At 42.3% G+C, this 21,429-nt stretch overlaps 1 protein-coding gene across 1 annotated transcript in view; it reads left to right on the top strand.

The window, feature by feature from the left end:
* Window positions 1–21,429, top strand: part of fry (Protein furry) — a 542,054-nt gene that overhangs the window by 47,841 nt on the left and 472,784 nt on the right. The window contains 5 exon segments of the mRNA XM_069301552.1: window positions 2,856–2,993; window positions 7,818–8,052; window positions 10,548–10,726; window positions 11,807–12,031; window positions 16,895–17,038. Of these exon segments, the coding sequence (XP_069157653.1) occupies window positions 2,856–2,993; window positions 7,818–8,052; window positions 10,548–10,726; window positions 11,807–12,031; window positions 16,895–17,038 (921 nt within the window).

A 21,429-nucleotide genomic window follows, 5' to 3' on the forward strand; every position in this document is an offset into this window, starting at 1 on the left:
TGCCTGTTGGGTCAACGACACCTTGACCCGGAGTTTTAGGAAACGTGTTCTTTGCCCATGCTCTAGTTTACCAATTCAATTGTCACTGAGGTTCGGGTTCTGGCGGCATCCGCGTTGCATGCCTGGTTTATGTTGCTGCAACGTGCTAAGTTGGTTGTCTGCCCGTTTTGGTTATAGGGACCCTGTAATGACTGGTATACTGTATAAAGTTTATCTTTTATGGTTATTAATGTAATGATTCTCTTAGCTAAAATACCTGTTTTTCATTTTTATATTACATTTGTGTTAGAGGTATGTAAGAGTAAATGAGTATAATTCTTTGTGTAAAGTTTTCCTGCACATTTCCGTGAGAGGAGCATTCCTGCACTCCACGAGAGAGAGATAGATAGATATAGATAGATATAGATAGATATAGAGATAGATATAGAGATAGATATAGAGATAGATATAGAGATAGATATAGAGATAGATATAGAGATAGATATAGAGATAGATATAGAGATAGAGATAGAGATAGAGATAGAGATAGAGATAGATAAGATATAGAGATAGATAAGATATAGAGATAGATAAGATATAGAGATAGATAAGATATAGAGATAGATAAGATATAGAGATAGATATAGAGGTAGATATAGAGGTAGATATAGAGATAGATATAGAGATAGATATAGAGGTAGATATAGAGGTAGATATAGAGGTAGATATTGAGGTAGATATAGGGATAGATATAGAGATAGATATAGAGATAGATAGTTATAGATAGATATAGAGGTAGATATAGAGGTAGATATAGAGGTAGATATAGAGGTAGATATAGAGGTAGATATAGAGATAGATATAGAGATAGATATAGAGGTAGATATAGAGGTCGATATAGGGATAGATATAGAGATAGATATAGAGATAGATAGTTATAGATAGATATAGATATAGATAGTTATAGATAGATATAGTTATAGATAGATATAGATAGATATAGATAGATATAGATAGATATAGATTTAGATATAGATATAGATATATAGATAGATATAGATAGATATAGATATATATATAGATATAGATATAGATATATAGATATAGATATATATAGATATAGAGATAGATATAGAGATAGATATAGAGATAGATATAGAGGTAGATATAGAGGTAGATATAGAGGTAGATATAGAGGTCGATATAGGGATAGATATAGAGATAGATATAGAGATAGATATAGAGATAGTTATAGATAGATATAGTTATAGATAGATATAGTTATAGATAGATATAGATAGATATAGATAGATATAGATAGATATAGATTTAGATATAGATATAGATATATAGATAGATATAGATAGATATAGATATATATATAGATATAGATATAGATATATAGATATAGATATATATAGATATAGAGATAGATATAGAGATAGATATAGAGATAGATATAGAGGTAGATATAGAGGTAGATATAGAGGTAGATATAGAGGTCGATATAGGGATAGATATAGAGATAGATATAGAGATAGATATAGAGATAGTTATAGATAGATATAGTTATAGATAGATATAGTTATAGATAGATATAGATATAGTTATAGATAGATATAGATAGTTATAGATAGATATAGATAGTTATAGATAGATATAGATAGATATAGATAGATATAGATAGATATAGATAGATATAGAGATATAGATATAGATATAGATAGATAGACATAGATAGATATGGGGGAGGTTGAGACTCCACACACACAGGTTGTGTGGCATGTGATCATGAGGTACTCACCTCGCTGTGTGAGGTTATTGACCTCTATTTATATCCAAGTGAAGAGAACTGTATTTGTTAATCCGGTGAGTAAGAATTTCCCTTGTGTGTATTATCCCTTTTCCTGTGGCTAAATTAATGTAATGCACGCACTTTGTTTGTTTCTCGAGTCTTGCCAGTGGAAAATTATGGTACCGGTCCCATGTGGTCATTCTTGTGTTTTGAAGTGTTTATAATTGTTTATTGGTTCTACATCCCTAGTTTAACCACTGCGCTGCGCAACGTACCTTGAGGCGCTCGATCAGTAGATTGAAAAGCTTCCACTGTCACTCCTCTGGTACATAGCAAGTCCATTTGCAAAGTACCTTATCACTGTGGGTCAAAGGTCAAGTAGATCCTTGTCATATGACCAGTGTCCTACATGGACCCTGCCTGTTGGCTTGGGGAGCAACCAATGAGCTGTTGAGAAAACAGCATTTTAATCCTTTAGAAGCCATAGTTTCAAGTTTTGACATCAATCAGCTACAAATACTACTTATTTTATTGTTTAATTTTAGGTCATGTATGTTATTCTAAATTCACATTCCAAATACTTAAACTTGTAGGCCTTTCTATCTATTGGTCATGGTGTTGTTTTTCCTTGACTAAGGCATTTTACGTCGCTCAAGATCAAATCATGTAAATATTTTTTCAATTTCTTTTGTTGTAGACTAACTGTACTTAGAATCCCTGGGTATTTTTTGGGGTTTAGTAAGTCTCCAGTAAATAGGGTATTAAAAGTATCAACACAAGACAGAACACAAAACAATAGGTGTAAATTGGATAAGTTTAGATATAGGAAAGACCTGGGTGAATACTGGTTCGGTAATAGGGTTGTTGATTTGTGGAACCAGTTACCGCGTAATATAATAGAAGTGGGGTTCCCCTTGATTGTTTCAAGCATGGGTTGGACATGTATATGAATGAGATTGGGTGGATATAAATAGGAGCTGCCTTGTATGGGTCAATTGGCCTTCTGCAGTTACCTCCATTCTTATGTTCTTATGTTCTTAAATGGCAATGTTCTCTATTTGTTTACATTTTATCCCAACAGATGGTCCCTATTGAAGAGTTTGAAGCATCATTCCAATTTATGCAAGAATGTGCACAGTACTTCCTGGAGGTTCGAGACAAAGACATCAAACATGCCCTGGCTGGCCTCTTTGTTGAAATTTTGGTTCCTGTGGCTGCAGTAAGTTTATATTTTGTCTTTTCTGGGTAGTGCAATATTAAAAGCTAGTCCTGGTCCTGAGACCTAGACTAAGTATAGAGGACGGGAGGACCCGAGGTAGAGATGGGAGAGAATAGAAAATGGAGGATCCAAGATATTATTCATTATCAGCAGATAAAACTTTGTTTGTTGGCAAGAATAGGTAAAATGAAAGTGTAAAGAGAAAAGGTGTAAATGATATTAAAAATAAAGTGATGTTAAGAATAAGATGCTTCACGATGGTGTGATGTTACCGAATGACGGCGGCATGAAGGAGACTGAAGATAAATTACAAAGGATATATATATTTTTCTGCATTGTAGGCAAGAATTTTATGCACTAGTTTAAAATTAAGTCCTGAGGAAAGGGATCTGAGGAATTAACAGCTGAATGTCTGGAAGGTGAGGGCGAGAGAATGTATAAGGAAGGCAACCGATTATGTATCAATCATATTTTAACACAAGAAAGTAGAGGGAAACAACATTAGAGGACATTGAGCACAATTGGTATGGGCAGCTGCATGATTAGCAGCCTTATAAGCAATTGAGTGTACTTTACCATGTAATATAACATTGTATATATTTTATATAAATAATTATTAATTAGAATAATAAGGGGGTTGTAGTAGGAACTGATATACAGGTTAGATCTTGTTTGTTTGTGAAGCTGTTTTGTATACTTCAGACCTTTACCAGCCCCTGGTGGTATAGTGATAGTCTTATGAGTGATTTTCATCTAGGTTCAATCCCAGACCAAGGAGGATTAACTGGTGCTAGTCCATAACTGTGTGCCACTGTTCACCCAGCAGTGATTGAGGACCTGGTTCTTAACCATTTGGCAGGTTGTGTTCCAGGGCAACTAGTGGGTAAGGCTTACCATGATCTATGGGAGGGAAAAGCTTTCAGCTTGCTAATAGGAGTCAGAATCTCTCACTTCTGTACCCACATATGTAAACAAAAAATTATAAATAATTAAATAGCAAATAATTGAAACTATTTATGTTTTTATGTTGTAAATTTTAATAATTGTCATGTATGAAAATTTTTCAAATCTTTAATGTAAAAAAATACACACAAGATGTTTATTCATTACAAAATAAAGCAGGTGCAATACTTAATGGGTAGAGGTCTGAGACTAGATTCACGAAGCCATTATGCAAGCACTTACGAACCTGTATGTCTTTCCTCAATCTTTGATGGCTTTGGTTACATTTAATAAACATTTTACAAGCATGAAAACCTCCCAATCAACTGTTGTTATTGTTATAAACAGCCTCCTGGTGCTTCAGAGCTCATTATTTGTTTAATATTTGTAAACAAAGTCGCCAAAGATTGAGAAAAGATGTACAGGTTCATAAGTGCTTGTGTAACTGCTTCGTGAATCTGACCCCTGGTCTACCTTTATTTTGTCTTGTCCATTGGTTGTATACTTCTTTTGCAAGGCCTTAAGATGCCAAACACAGCTTGGAAAGTGAAATCTCTGGATTAAGCGTTCCTCCAGTCCAAGTGAACTTTCTATATACACTATGGAGTTGGATTAAGCTTTTCTCCAACTCATTGCTAGTGCCAGTATAACCTGCAAGATACATTTAGAATATTCTTGGCAGCATCAGTGCAGAATGTTGTCACGCACTGATTCACGATTGTGTCTAATGGGACATTGAGTGAACCGACAATTAGGGAGTGTAATGCCAGATGCTGTCAACCCTCTTTAACACTACAGCTCCTAGTGGTGAGAAGGGAGACAGTAAGGAAGAAAAGAGATTGAATAAGAGAGGAGTGAGTAAGGGGGAATGGATAGAAAACAGGTGAAGTTGAGGGAGGAACTGAGGTAGAGATGGAAGTGAATAGAAAATGGAGGATCGAACGGGAGGAGCTGAGGTAGAGATGGGAGACAATAGAAAACAGAGGATCAGACAGGAGAAGGGTGTGAGAGAATCGAAAATTGAGGGTTGAAGTAGAAGAGAGAAGGAAGGTGGAAGAGAGAATGGAGGAGTAGGAGGAGTAGGAGGATTAATAATAAGAGAAACGTGGTACCTCGGAATGCGATTGTCCCTGTATGCGAGGTTTTCGGAAGGCGAGCAGTATTTACTCCAAAAATTTGTCTCAGAAGGCGAGGGTTACTTCGGGACGCGAGTTTGTTGATACGCGTACAAGCCGACCTAGCGCGTGGTGGTTCGGCGATCGTCGCCCCTCCGCCCCGCCGCCCCTCAGTTTACCATTGTCTCGCGCTCAGTGACTACCCCCACATCAATTCTTCTCGCGGATTTTCAGTGTTTTGTTGGATTTTTGGTGATTTGTCTATACAATTTGTTATTATATATCTCACCATGGGTCCCAAGAAAGCCAGTGGTAAGGATAAAGGCCAGAAAGCTCATGTGAGGATGACAATAGAGGAGAAACAAGAGATCATTCGGAAGCATGAGAACGGTACACGTGTTGTTGAACTTTGTAGGCAGTACAACAAAGCCACATCAACAATATGCACTATACTTAAGAAGAAAAATAAGATTATGGGTGCTAAAGTGGCAAAAGGAGTAAGAACATTAACGGCACAAAGACCACAAATACTTGAAGAAGTGGAAAAGTTGTTATTAATTTGGGTACACGACAAGGAGTTGAGGGGTGATAGTGTTTCGGAGGCCATTATTTGTGAGAAAGCCAGGGTGTTGCACGAAGACCTTCTAAAGAATACCCCTGCAACGAGTGATGCAGATAAGAAAGAGTTTAAGGCAAGCAGGGGCTGGTTTGAAAAATTTAGAAAGAGAAGTGGTATCCATAGTGTTACAAGGCATGGGGTTATGTGATGTGATTATGGAAGGGGGCTCCCCTTCCAAACAGTAACTCCTCTCCTCCTCCCCCCTCCTCACCATCTTCCATACGCCTACAGCACTCGACAGCAAGGTAAGTAATAACTGGAACACAGTTTTGTAGGTTTGTTTAGATGAATTAGGTAAATTAGGTATAAAAATTTAGTTTGATGTGGGATTTTTGGGGTAGTCAGGAACGGATTAATTCATTTCCCTTTATTTCTTATGGGGAAATTAACTTCGGAATGCGAGTTTTCGGAAGGCGAGGCGTCTCCAGGAACGGATTAAACTCTTATTCTGAGGTATGCCTGTACTTATTACCAAATGCTGCCATAATCCTGTCATTCTGCAATAATCTTAACATCTACTAAATAGTGGACAAGAAGCACTGTTTACTTTAAAGTTTCTGAGTAACCAGCAGGCACCCGCCTGATGGGTGACGGGAGGGCAGTACTGTGTGTAGCAGGTGGTGGGAGCGAGGAGACGGGGTACCGTGCATAGCCTGTGGTGGGAGCGAGGAGAGGGAAGACATTCACCTAGTGACGCCACGCCTCGTGCCACCACACCTCGCGACACCACATCTTGTGACACCACACCTCGCGACACCACACCTCGCGACACCACACCTCGCGACACCACACCTCGCGACACCACACCTCGCGACACCACACCTCGCGACACCACACCTCGCGACACCACACCTCGCGACACCACACCTCGCGACACCACACCTCGCGACACCACACCTCGCGACACCACACCTCGCGACACCACACCTCGCGACACCACACCTCGCGACACCACACCTCGCGACACCACGCCTCGCGACACCACGCCTCGCGACACCACGCCTCGCGACACCACGCCTCGCGACACCACGCCTCGCGACACCACGCCTCGCGACACCACACCTCGCGACACCACGCCTCGCGACACCACACCTCGTGACGCCACACCTCACGATGCCATACCTTGCGATGCCATGCTTCGCGATGTCACACCTTGCCATGTCACGCCTCGTGACGCAACACCTTGCAACGCAACACCTCGCAACGCAACACCTCGCAACGCCACACCTTGCAATGCCACACCTTGTGTCCCTCAGTCACTAACACCCTCCTTCCAGCTCATGGTGATGTATTTTATTCAAATTTTCGTGAGGATTGTGATCATTACTGGTTTTAAGATATTATTCAATGGGACCTCAATAAAAAGGAATTATGAAAACTCAAGAGTGTTATTCTGCCCTTGGATTTTCAATACTCCAATAATACTTCCATCTTTAGCAATTTAAACACTAGTTCTTCACTTCTGAACACTTTGCCTACTTACTATTTTAATACTGAACTAATTCACTCCACACATCCTCAACCATTCTTGCTTACTGGCAACAGACTCCACTCGTCACCACTAAGACACTGATCAAGACGGGCACCACTGCAGAACTCTCGCCTCTTAAGATCACCCAGGGGTGGGTTATGGCTGGTCTCCTGCCTGGGTGGAGGAGCTGGCTAGTATGTCTGCTCTCTCTGGTATTCTCTCTGACTGATCTCAACACATTATTTTACTTAGTTAGATTTTTAGTTAGCAAGTAATATATTCTTGTTTAAAATTGAGGTTTTTATGTTTTGTATATTATATGAATGCCATACGCAATATTGGTTTCCCGAGAATGCCATGCACAGTATTGGTTTTCCGGGAACGCCATATACAGTATTGGTTTCCCATGAACATCATACACAGTAATGGTTTCCCGTAAATGCCATACACAGTAATGGTTTCCCATGAATGCCACACACAGTAATGGTTTCCTGGTATCGGGTATTGGAAGCCTGTTAAAGGCTTTTGATTTCTAGTTTATAACATATATTTGTATCTTTGCACACAGTATTGGTTCCCGGGAACACAATACACAGTATTGGTTTCGTGGTATCAGGTATAGGATGCCTGTTAGCTTTTTAATTTCTAGTTTATAACATATATTTGTATCTTTGCAGACTGTGAAAAATGAAGTGAATGTTCCCTGTTTGAAATACTTTGTAGAAATGCTGTACTCCACAACACTGGATATGGCAACAAAGAACAAACACCGCTTGGCCATCTTTCCCCTTGTGACTTGCTTGTTGTGTGTGTCACAGAAAACATTTTTCCTTAGCAACTGGCACTACTTCCTCGCCATGTGTCTTCAGCACCTTAAAAATCGGGATCCCAAGATGTCTCGTGTTGCTCTGGGTAGGTGTTGGACCATTGGTTTGGATATTTGTTTTGCTTGTTCTTGTATTGAAATAAAATTTGAATTATACGTAGGGGCCTGACAGCTGAGTGGACGGCGCTTCGTATTCATAGTCCTGAGGTTCTGGGTTCGATCTCCGGTGGAGGCGGAAACAAATGGGCAGAGTTTCTTTCACCCTGATGAACCCCCCTGTTACCTAGCAGTAAATAGGTACCTGGGAGTTAGACAGCTGCTACAGGCTGCTTGCTTCCTGGGGATGTGTAACAAAAAGGAGGCCTGGTCGAGGACCAGGCCGCGGTGACGCTAAGCCCCGAAATCATCTAAAAAAAAAAATCCTGTATGTGGGTTGTGAAGAATTAAAGTGGTTCATAATGCTTCAAACGTAAAGATATCACTTATTAATGGTTTTAAAATTATATTGTTAGATAGTGGAAGGTGTTAATCTTGGTTCCTACTGTTTGTGTTTCAGATCATAGGTATTTTATATGTGTTCTTTATTTTCTCATTTTGCATGAGGTAGCTGTGTAAATGAGCAATAAGTATGTAACATGGGCTTTGTAAATTGTATTAACAAGAGTTCCAAAGAGTTTGTGAGTTATCTGTTCAGAACTCTGATGCAGATTTCCCAATGGCACGGTGCTATGAACATGGGATGCATTCCTAAATCAACAAAAATCTTTGCATAAAACAAATATTGTTTAGACAAATAATATAAGAAACATTGCATATTATTTTCCTAGAATGGTAGTTATTCTACTTGTCAAAGTTGACTGTTTCTGGGGCTCCCCCCCTCCCCAGGAGGGGAAAGGGGGAGCCCCAGACCACCGTGCCGGCCATCCACACCACAGTTCTAAGGCTGGATATAAAAAACACGCAAAAAAAAAAAAAAACGCCAACCGGAGGGAGGGAGGGAGCGTTGCCGGGGAGCCTCCAGGTCTCGCCCAGAAAATGCCGTTTCATTATATTCAATACTGGTTTTCTGGGGGGAGCCCCGTTGGCTCTCCGGAACTACCTACCCAAAGACGAAAACAAGAGGGACCTAACCCAGGAGGCGGAAGTCGCTCGCTCCGCAACGCGAAGCAGAGACAAAAGACCGCAACTGCCAACCCAAGGCCACACATGCCCAACAAGGCCAAGGGACATCAACGACAGCTGCGCAGTACCTCGCGCTCCAGCCAGCGACGAAACTACCTTTTACCCTAGGGAAAACAGGAGTAAGAACCACCCAACTGAACCCCAAGGGCAGGCAATCACCGAGCAGGGACAGAACCACACGGAGGTAGCTGCTCCTGAACGGCTCTTGGAAGATAACCTTGAGGCCACAAAGGCAGTACTTACGCGGCACCTAGGGAAGGTAGCCCTAGGTGCATGCAGCCTCAGTACTCTTGTGTTACTTCTGGCTCACACAATCAAAGATTGTGAGTGAGTTTCCACTCTGGCGCAAAGAGTGGAGCCAGAGCGATCAACCGTTCGCCATCACAACAGTCTGTAAACTGAGGAGAGTTGCCAGGGTAGAGGTCTGGGACCCCCCCCCCCCCCGTCCCCATCCCGGGGAGGGGGGGGGGGGGGAGTTGCGCAGATGGATGTGTGGCGGTTGTGGTGACGTCATGTTTGTTTCCTTGTTTTTGATTGGGGAAGTTCTGTTTGCTAGTTCAGGTTTTGGTTTGCAAATTTTGACCAGCAGTAGTTTTTGAAATTCCTACCTTTCTGGATACCTGACCTGGTAGATGGCAGACAAAGACTTGCTTCCAATTACACGGGGGTGTCTTTAGGGCATTGCTCCTCGGGCCTCTCTTGAGGGGGCCAGGTTCTGGCTCTAGTCTCCAGTAGGCTTAGAACTCCTTCGATTAACTGTTGCCACGGTCTAATATATACACATCAGCCCGGTATAGCTCCGGGGAGCCTCCGGGTCTCGCCCAGAAAATGGCATTTCATTACATTCAATGCTGTTTTCTTGTAGGTGAAAGAAGTATCAGGAGAAAGAAATAGGCATAGCAATCTGTTTTTCTTGTCCTAAAAAAATATTTGTATCAGACAAATGCCTCATGAAGGCATCTCCAATTGTAACAAATCAGTGTTGATCCCATATAGTTTGCAGAATCAAGGTTGCACTGATAAGTAATTTTCATATATATTTTTATGCAAACACACATCAGAAAATAGTTTTGATATAGGATCAAGTATAGCATTTGAAGTTACCAGAAACTATGTATAATCTCTCTTACTTCCTTTCTTATGATCATGAGATTAATTAGAACTAAAGTGAAGACCATGAAGGAATGTTTTAATAGTTTTAAATTCTATCTTGATTAATGATTTTGTAAGAGTATCTTTCAACCTATTATGTAGGGCATTCCTTACTTTTTACAAGAATGCATGTTGGTGCCTGTAGATTTATTTTCCATAAATAAATATGATTTTTATTACTGTATGGATATAAAATCCAAGGTATTTTGTGTGTATTGGTTGAATGATTTGCCTTTTTCTTCTACAGAATCATTATATCGCTTGTTGTGGGTTTACATGATACGCATTAAGTGTGAGAGTAACTCGGCCACACATTCCCGCCTGGCCAGTATCGTCAACTCTCTCTTCCCCAAGGGCTCCAAGGCTGTTGTCCCGAGAGATACCCCACTAAATATATTTGTGAAAATTATCCAATTCATAGCGCAGGTAAGTTTTGATCCCTTCTGTGTCCTCTTTTTCATATTTTGTAATGTGAATATCATTAGTACTGAAATTTAGAACAATAAATTTTTCTGTTTGTTCTTCACAGCAATTTTGGTCATACTGTATCCTTAAGGTGATACACAAATTAAATAAAGCTTGTCGTGGGGTCAGTACTGACCCCATTCCTTGGCGGGGTCTGTAATTCGACCAGGGGATGGGGGGGACCTCGATATAAGCCTAACGTGTATGTATACACTCTGGCTGCCTGTCCCCCGACACAATGAATTATTACTATAAATCTACTCGCAGAGTAGATAAATGGATCATGTGGCAAGTAGACATTATCTCAAAATTATCTCCAGAAGTTCACGTGAATAGGATAACATTAGCAGCATATGGAAAGTTGGCAAACAGAAGAACATCACGTAAGAATTTATTCAAGAAGGCTTTCAAGTCCATAAACTGTGCCCAAGTAAGATCATTACTTGAGTATGTAGTACCAGCATGGAAGCCATACCTTGTGAAGCATAAACAGAAACGTGAGAAAGTTCAGAGGTTTGCCACTAAATTAGTAGCAGAATTCAGAGGCCTCAGCTTTAAGGACTGAGGTTGAGAGAACTCTCCTTCACAACCTTAGAGGAGAGAAGAAACTGAGGGAATATGATCACTTCTTACAAGATTTTGAGGATATCAGACAAAGTAGATAAAGGAAGCTTATTTAAATTAAAAAGAGGAAGAACAAAGGGACATCAGTGGAAGCTGGACTCGCAATTGAGTTGAAGAGGTGTAAAGAAATTCTTGTTCCCTGTATGGGTGGTCGGAAAGTGGAATGCATTGAAGGTTGCTGAAGCCAATTATGTCCACAACTTAAAGAAAACAAATATGATGTGAGAGAGAGGCACGTCAGGTATAAACAGCTAGAAGGCGGGGCATAAAGGGTCAGATCTCACTCTCCCTGATGTCAATGATAGATAAGCCCTACAACTATGGTCAACAACAACAGAATGTTACTTTTTTATTTGCTTGGTCTTGAGTATTTTTGTTACAGTAAAAGTTTTGGTTGACATGTTGATTTCTCAACAGGAGCGTCTAGACTTTGCCATGCGGGAGATTGTATTTGACTTGCTGTCCGTTGGACGTCAAATAAAGATCATCATGACTCCTGAGCGAATGTCAATTGGTCTTCGAGCATTCTTAGTTGTTGCCGATAGTCTGCAGCAGAAGGAAGGGGATCCACCGATGCCTCGAACAGTTGGCGTTCTCCCATCTGGCAACACACTAAGAGTAAAGAAAACATTTTTGAATAAAGTAAGTGTTGTGTGTGACACCCGATGCTCGAGTCTTATTTTTGGTGATGGTAAGTAAGGCGTAATTAAGATTTATGTCAGTGCCAATGCAGGACTGTATTCAGAATAACATAAAGCTGAATTAAGAAAGATGTCATATTGGCTAGTTTTCTTCTTTGGAAAGCTTACCAGTTAGCTGAAATGCATTGGGGTACAATGGGATACTATTTGCCCTGTTGATGAGTCTTCTGTGACAAGCTTCCCATTGCAGCCACCACCCAGAACTCTGCCAAATTTTCTTGACCTCTACATTGCTCCCTCTGTAAAAGCTGTTTTTCTTAGTTTATCCTGTTCTATACTACTTCTTTTTCCTGCTTCCTTCTACTTTTCTATATACTGGTCATTTGCTTCTATAGACATTCTTCTTGATATGAGTATTTATGTGAATTTTATAGATCATACTAAATCAAGGACTCATCTCATTAAAACCCATTTCAGGGTCTGTAAGCAGCAAAGCATAATTCAGTCATGTTCATGTCCTCTAATTAACCATTCAGAGTAAGAACAAAGTTAAACTTAGTTTTTAACTGGGTAAAGCTAATAACATATTATCAGTCTTGACTTTTCCTTAAAATAAGTATTTTCATCAGTTGTTGGCCACTGTCAGCAAAACAAAACTCTATCTTCTAATGTGTGGCATAAAGCTGAACAAGTTTTGCCTTTGGCAGAATATGGAAAGCTACTTTTTGAACAAGATGCTCGGATGCTGAGGCAAGGTTACTGAAAGTTACTGAAGGTTACTTGACCTGGTCCTCCTCATCCTCTCCAACAGGAGAGGATGAGGAGGGCCAGGTCAAGGTGACATTCTGTATTACAGTCCCCGTAGCGTAGTTGTAAAGGACTCGCCCGGCGCTTCGCGAGCACTTTGACCTGGGTTCATACCCTGACTGGGTGCCAATCCTTAACTGTAGCCTCCGTTTACCCAACAGTAAAATGGTTATCTGGTTGTTAAACGATTTGGCGGGTCATATTCCTTGGAAAAAAAGGGATTAAGAACCTGTCCAAAATGCTATGTGTGCTAGTGGCTTCACAAGACTGCAAGAACTTTTGTATATATACATAAATAAAAATAAATAAATAAATAAATAAATTACCCCGACTGTGTACCTTTTATATGTCTCTGTTGGGTTATATTGGGAGTAGAAAAGGATCGGAGAAAAGCACAATCCAGCTCAGAGTGATTACTCAAAGTTCATTCATAAATACTCAAGCCTTTCGTAGCCCTATTTGACATAATAGACTGCCAAGGTTCTCTGTCATCAACCCACTAGTTAACCACCTGGTCATTACCAGACAGCATACCTAGGGCATGCCTGGAGAGGGTTCCAGGAGTTCTTCTTTTCCCTTATCACTACTATCGACTTGTGATAACTTGGTCCAACAGGCTGTTGCTTGCAGCAGCCTGCAGGTCCATATATCCACAACCCAGTTGGTCCAGCACTTCTTGCAAGAACTTACCTCAGTGCTTCTTAAGACATCCACCTTTGTTCACACAACATTTCTAATGTTTGCTGGGAGGGTGTTGAACAGCTGTGGACCGCTGATGTTCAGACAGTGCTTTCTGATTGTGCATTTTGCACCTCTAGTCCTCTCTGGCTTTATTTTGCATTTCACTCCGAATCTTTTGCTTCAGTATGTTGCTATTCTACTGTGTAAATTTGGGGCCCTGGCCCCTCCAGTATCTTCCATGTATATATTATTTGATACCTCTCATGTCCCCCTTCCCAGAGAGTACATTTTGGGAGCTTTGAGGCAATCTCAATAATCCTGGGGCCAGATTCACGAAGCAGTTACGCAAGCTCTTGCGAACCTGTACATCTTTTCTCAATCTTTGGAGGCTTTGTTTACAATTATTAAACAGTTAATGAGCTCCGAAGCACCAGGAGGCTGTTTATAACAATAACAACAGTTGATTGGCAAGTTTTCATGCTTGTAAACTGTTTAATAGATGTAACCAAAGCCGTCGAAGATTGAGGAAAGTTGTACACGTTCGTAAGTACTTGCATAACTGCTTTGTGAATCTGGCCTCCTGGTGCCAGCAGCACTCATGCTAACACCAGGACCCGGATTCACAAAGCAGTTACTCAAGTACTTACGAACGTACGGAGTGAACGATATAGAAGAAAATGCAGATTAGAACAAGTGAAGAGCAGAGGTGCCATAGACACGATCAGAGAACACTGTATAAGCATCAGAGGTCCGCGGTTGTTCAATGTCCTGCCAGCAACTATAAGAAATATTGCTGGAACAACCGTGGACATCTTCAAGAGAAAACTAGACTGTTTTCTAAAAAATGTGCCGGACCAACCGGGCTGTGGTGGGTATGTGGGCATGCGGGCCGCTCCAAGCAACAGCCTGGTGGACAGGCTGCCAAGCTTGACTCTTACAAGTCAAGCCTGGCCTCAGGCCGGGCTTGGGGAGTAGAAGAACTCCTAGAACCCCATCAAGCAGGTATCGAATGTGTACATCTTTCCTCAATCTTTGACGGCTTTGGTTACATTTATTAAACAGTTTACAACCTTGAAAACTTCCCAATCAACTGTTGTTACTATTATACACATGTTATTATCCTGGTGCTTCGGAGCTCATTAACTGTTTAATAATTGTAAACAAAGCCGTCAAAGATTGAGAAAAGATGTACAGGTTCGTAAGTGCTTGCGTAACTGCTTCGTGAATCTTTCCCCAGGTTCCTAGCCTTGAACTACTGTCATTTTAAGTCAAAGAAAACTGTACCCAGGACAATTATCTACTCAGGAGACGAATAAGAGCATCCAAACATTCTTGTTTTTCTTTTGTATGCTTCCTGAGGTATAAGTGAGGCAGAGACAATAATTTTATGCAAAAGTGACATGCAGGGAAAATCTTTCTGGAGCTGCAGAGTTGGGTACCTGATGCTGCAAGACAGGAAGTAGATGGAAACCCCCTGAGGAGCATCTACACTACAATCTAGTGTCAAGTCACCCACCAATGGAGTGACTTCACATTACAAGAATGGCCCACCTCCAATCTTCAGGTTCACTTAATCTACCCCTCCTAAATAATTCATCAATCCCTCAAAAACCAGCCTAAGCCTAACAGAGTTTTCTATCTCACAATTTTTCCATGTTGTGTTAGCTCGTGGAGGAGTGGTGCAGTGGTAACGCACTCGCACTGCACCTTGTGAACGATTTGGTCTAGATTCAGGTCCTGGCTTGGGAGGATTTAATAGGCCCCATCCTTAACTGTTCGCCTCCTGTTCACTCAGCAGTAATCGGGTACCTGGTGGTTAATCGATAGGCAGGTTATGTTTCAGGGAAAGTATTAGGCAAGGCTTACCTTGAGCTTTGAGAAAGGAAAGCTCCTAGGGAGCCGGTCGGCCGAGCGGACAGCACGCTGGACTTGTGATCCTGTGGTCCTGGGTTCAATCCCAGGCGCCAGCGAGAAACATTGGGCAGAGTTTCTTTCACCCTATGCCCCTGTTACCTAGCAGTAAAATAGGTACCTGGGTGTTAGTCAGCTGTCATGGGCTGCTTCCTGGGGGTGGAGGCCTGGTCGAGGACCGGGCCGCGGGGACACTAAAAAGCCCTGAAATCATCTCAATATAACCTCAAGATAGCCTGCTAATGTAGTTAGTCATCTGGTCTTGATTTCTTTGTAATCATTGTTCCCTAGCTCACTACCTGTTTGAATGTTATTTATTTGTCTCTATTTTAGTCTTCTATAAAACAGTACAAGTATGTTGTTTTAGGAAACAAAATGGTAAGTTTCCATATTATGTTCTTGAGAAATATATATACAGTAATTAATTGTCTTTAATCTTAAGTCATAAGCCTTTGGAAAGTGATACATCAGTGTTCAAGTAATAATTTATCCTGAGAAGTTTGTTTATTCAATGTGCATTGTATGTGGAAATTTTGTGTGTGAAAAATGTTACGTGTTTATGCTTTAATTTTCTCAATTTAACACTTTGAGCTGCCCGACGTGTGCACCCCAGCTCTCCTCAAGGTGGGCCTGGCGTTTTGGATAACCACTCTGTCCCAGGTCCGACTGCTTTTGGAGCCGGGCGCTTGGATGTTGTCCCTGGACCTCCAGGACGCATATTGGCATGTCCCGATTCATCCGGGGGTTCAGTGACTGGCTCAGTTTTGTTGTTGGGCAACAGGCTTACCGTATTCGTTACCTTTCATTCAGCTTTAATCTGGTATCTCGCGTGTTCACACGCCTTACCCGTGTTGTGGTGGCCGTTTGTGTCTGTTTGGGGTTCAGGTTTTGGCTTACCTCGACGACTGGCTGGTCTGGGCTCCCAGCCAGTCCGCGTGTTTGCTCACCAGGGATTTGGTTCTTTCCAAGCTCGCTGGGTTCAGGTTCCTGATGAACTGGAGGAAGTCCCAATTGGTTCCCTCTCAGGTTCGGCCTTGGCTGGGTCTTGTGTGGGACTCTCGGACCGCTTCTATGTCTCTCTGTCCCTCCCGCAGCGTTGCTGTGCCTGTGGTCCAGCCTACGACTGTTATTGGAGGGCACCCGGGTCACTCGTCAGTTGTTCGAGTAGCTGTGCGGGAGTCTTAACTTCGCAAATACAGTACAGCTGTACTGTATATTTGTGCTGATATGTGCTTCAATCCCGAAGAAGTTTTTTCTGCATCAATTTCCCTCTTTTCATTAGCAGAGGTTTTGTTCTTTGCCTTGGGAAGACCTGCCATTGCTCGAACTGTCTTTTTCATGGGATGATCCTTTGATTGTGTGGTGGAGGAATAATGACTGTAATTTTTCTCGCATTTGTTGTAATGTATAAATGAACAAAGTTAAATAAGATATTGTGACATTAAATGCCTCTTTACATCCTCAGATGCTCACAGAGGACACTGCAAGAAATATTGGAATATCTGCATACTATCCTCTTGTTCGGAAATCTTTCAATGACATCCTGAAGGCCCTTGACAGTCAGTTTGGTCGACCCCTCATGATGACAAACACACAAAATGTCAACAAGGTAAGTTTATAGATTCTTTTTGGATAAATGAATGGGTATTTTCTATGCTTTTCCACTTGGATGCACCCTTCTATCAAAGTGCAATCATGCAGTAAAGCAGTGCTACACACAAGGTTCTGGCTCCACAGATAACTTTTCGAAGCTCTGTGTAGAGTACTGGGGAACACTTGAAGTGATCATCTAGCTAAAGTCAGCCGTTTCAAAAACTTGAATCGTACACACACACTAAGCCTTTGCAAGCCTTCCATGACAGACCTAAGATCACGGAATGCCCAAACATGCTCCTGATTGACTTGTTCAGTTGCCTGTCACTCGTGCCATCAGATACCAACATTTGAATTATAACATAGTTCAGCTAACCAAGTTTTTCACAATCAAAGGTGTCGTAAAATGGAAGGTGGAGAACCACGGTCTCCCTGGCACGCTTAAAACAAAAGGTTGACCCTTGATCCAGTAGGACAAGGCCCAGGACCAGAGTGTGCCACACACATCCCAAGCAATAGTGAGGACTGTGTCATGGCTATTTATGGCACTGTTGGACGTGACTCCATGTTTTGCGATATTTTTTATAATGTATTCAGAATTTAAATGTCAGTTAATATTATTGTTTTTGTGTGGTGTGATACACTTTATGCTTAGGAAAATGGAGAGTGACCTAAGCAGGCATGGAACTGGCTAGGAAAGTCAAGTTGGCCTGCCACCTGAGAAGCAAACTGTGCTTCTCTGGGCAGTGAGCAAAAATTTCACCGAATGAAACTTTGACCAGAAAGAGAAGAATCCCACCACACGAGGAATTTCCAATGGCGGCAAACATACCATAAAAAAATATGCTGTAAAGCTTCAAGCAGCAAAACAAGTGCCAACCGCACCAACAAAGCAGATTGACTACATGAAGAGTTAACTTGGGAAACAGCATCCCTTATGGGCATGGACTGCACACTTCCTATAAGAGAGCACTGGTAGGAACAGGCAGATGTGAGACAGGTAGTATACATCTGGCAGACTAAATACCATCTTGTACTGATGAGAAAAGGCATGAGGAGCCCAGAACTACCAGGAATGTTGAGTGAAAACATAAAAACAGGCCCCTGTTCCCAGTGTGCCAGTGTAAGTTCATCACAGCCTGCACGAAAGGTCCCTTGCAACTAAAGAAGATGCACCAATTTTCTGCTACAGATAATTTATCCAAACCTCTGAACAAAACTTTGAAAGGACCATCAAGTGCAAGAAGGCATAACTAGGCCAGGAAACCAGCAAGAGTAGTGGTGTGGAAAAGATGGAACCTGTCAGATTTCAAAGTACTACACCACACCCCAGATTGTTGCAAGCAGCATATGCAAGCACAAAGCTGGGTGGGAGAGCTAATGAAAACCCCCACCAGCAGCAAGAGGTAAATAAATCTACATAAGAATGCAATTTTGAACCAAATTAACCAAACTGACAAACCAGGCTTGCATTGGAAAAGAAAGGTATTCCACAGACTAATAACTGTTGTAAATATATGACTTCTGTCAACAGATCTTGCCTTGAGGACCGAATCCTGTAGCATTTTACAACAAGGAAAAGACTCAAAAGGAATCCACCCTGTGGGAAAAGCAATGGAAACCTCAAAGAATGTATCTCTGGTGTTAATCATTGCCAGTGTCATTAAGGAGACAACTCTACTCAAAGACAAAGTGAATGAAGTCAGTTACCTGTCGATGATTCCAAGGATCAACGTGCCCATGGCTCGGTCTCTGACCAACCCCAAACACACAGGTTTAAGAAATAACCAGTACGAGAATGCCCTCATGGAGCTCAAGTTCAAAACATAGCTAGTCACTAAAGCACACAAACTAATCCTTGCAGGAACAGGTCAGGTCAGGTCAGGAGAATGCCAAGTAAGAGTAGGTGGGTCACCTCACTCAACCCTGGGTGACTGGCACTGCCATTTAGTGATGATGGGAGCTGGCAAAGTAGGGTTTCTGTTGTTTTGGGTTTTGGTTGGCAATTTGCCTGTTACCAAATATTTCTCTTGATTTCCCTAGTGTTTTTGTTGTTGTGACCTTTCTCATATTTGCTCATCGTAGGCAGAGATGGTCAGAGGTGCCTGGTGGGTGTGGTTTAGCTCTGGTGGCTGTGTTTAAGTTTGGCTCGTCTTCCCCATGTTGGGTGCTTTACGAGGTTCCGGAGTCTTCCTGTCCCCTTTTCTCTCTTGGAGCTTGGTGAGGCTTTTGTTGTACCAGCACACTTGAGTGGCGGGAAGTTACCGCGGTGTTGCAGGTGTTCTTGGGGAGGAGGGAGGGGGGGGGGGTTCTTGAGTTTCTCAATGAGTGCCTCTTCACTCCTGCACTTCCTCTTGATGTTGGTGTGGTGCAGCTGCGTGCTCAGGTCCCCACTCTTTCGGCGGCTGCTTTGGTGACAGAGGACTTTCGGACTTGCGGTCATTTGGCCACGGTTTTGCATTTCTTTAGTCTTCTGGAGCTGTCTTCAGATTGGCTTTCAGAGGATGTGGGCGTGCAGAGTGAGGGGGGGTGCCCTTAGCTCGAGTCTTGGTCTTGGCTGCTTCCGTATTGTCTCCCTTGCTAAAACTGTTTGCACTGATCTTCTGGGAAGCAGTTTCTAAGTTTTTTACTTCTCGTCTTGTGTGTCATCAGACTGTGCTAGCTCTGTCATTAGATTCGGCTTGGGTCCTGGCTCTTAAGTCTTCTTTGCCGTTATGTCCTCTGTACTTTAGGGTATGGCTTTCAATCCCGTACCTTACACCCGGAGGACTGTGTTGCCCAGTTTCTGTCGGTGGCTTTTGCTAGTTGCTGGCCTATTTCAGACTTGTTGGTTATCCGGATGGTTGCTCCTGGCCCTTTCGCTGGTTGCCTCGTTGACGGGTCAATGAGGGAGAGGCTGGCTCTTTTTGCCTATGCCTAATCCCACGACTTCGTGTACTTTTTGGGTTGTTTGTTGCGGCATTGAGCTGCCCTTCTTCCCTTCAGGAGGTCGGGTTTAGGGATGGCAGGTTTCTTCCCCATCCATCCATTGGGTCATCTTGGAGTGGGTTCACTTGGGTGGGGTCGAAATGATCTCCTCTCTCAGGTGGGTCACCTGCCTGTTTCTAGTTCCGAAATGGGGCTGTGCAGATCTCCGGTTCATTCTGGACTTGTCAAATATGAACTGGTCGATTCCTTGCTCCTCCTTTCAGATGACCACGTTGTCCCAGGTCCAGCTCATTCTTGATCCAGGTGCTCGGATGATTTCTATGGACTTCAAGGATGCGTATTGGCATGTCCCTATCCATCCAGGTTCAGGCATTGGTTAGGTTTTGTGGTGGGATGATAGGCTTACTGCTTTTGTTGTCTCCTTGTATTTTTACACACTTAAATCAGGTCGTGGTGGGCCTTCTTCGGGTCTTGGCCTACCTCGACGACTGATTGGTGTGGGCTCTCAGCCGGTCTGCTTGTCTGCTAGCCAGTGATCTGGCTCTTTCCCAGCTCATCAGGTTTGGGTTCTATTTAAACTGGCAGAAGTCCCAGTTGGTTTTGTCCCTATTTCAGACTTGGCTAGGCCTTGTGTGGAATTCTATGAGTGCAGTAGATTTTGAAAGAGAAAGTGACAACATGCCCATGCACTCAGCCCGTGGTCCAGACTCATGGAATTCAATATTTATAAAGAAATGCAAAGTGCCAGTACCACAGGCACACAGTATAGTGTGGAGGAAGAGCTTGGACACGGGGGAGATACCAGATGCGCTTAAAGCAGCAGACATAGCCCCTCTGCACAAGGGAGAGAGCAAAGCATTGGCAAAGAATTGTAGACCAGTTGCACTAACGTCCCACATAATAAGTCTTTTGAGAGAGTGATCAGGAGTCAGGTCACCAGTTTCATGGAGATGAATGACCTCCACAACCCAGGCCAACATGGATTTAGAGTGGGAAGATCATGCCTCTCACAGCTACTTGACCACTACAACAAAATCTTAGAGGCATTAGAAGAAAAACAGAATGCAGATGTGGTATACATGAACTTCGCAAAGGCATTTGATAAATGTGACCATGGAGTAATAGCATACAAAATGAGGTCGTCTTCATCATCTTTGTGATACGAGCAGTTTGCATGAAGGTTTTTTCTCCCGGTGACTACACGAGTGGTGATGTTGATAGATGCGGCACTTTCGGTGGCGCATCAATGTTCAGAATTTGGCAGATGTTGGAAGTTATTGATGTCTTTTATTTGTGTGAGGATAATGAGAAAAAAAGACATATGAGTAGCATCAGAGGTCCACAGTTGTTCAACATCCTCCCAGAGATTATAAGAAATATTGCTGGAACAACTGTGGACATCTTCAAGAGAAAACTAGATTTTTTTCTACAAGGAGTGCCAGACCAACTGGGCTGTGGTGGCTATGTCAGCCTGCTGGT

Source organism: Procambarus clarkii, chromosome 46 (genome assembly GCF_040958095.1).
Source record: "Procambarus clarkii isolate CNS0578487 chromosome 46, FALCON_Pclarkii_2.0, whole genome shotgun sequence".
NCBI lineage: Eukaryota > Metazoa > Arthropoda > Malacostraca > Decapoda > Cambaridae > Procambarus > Procambarus clarkii.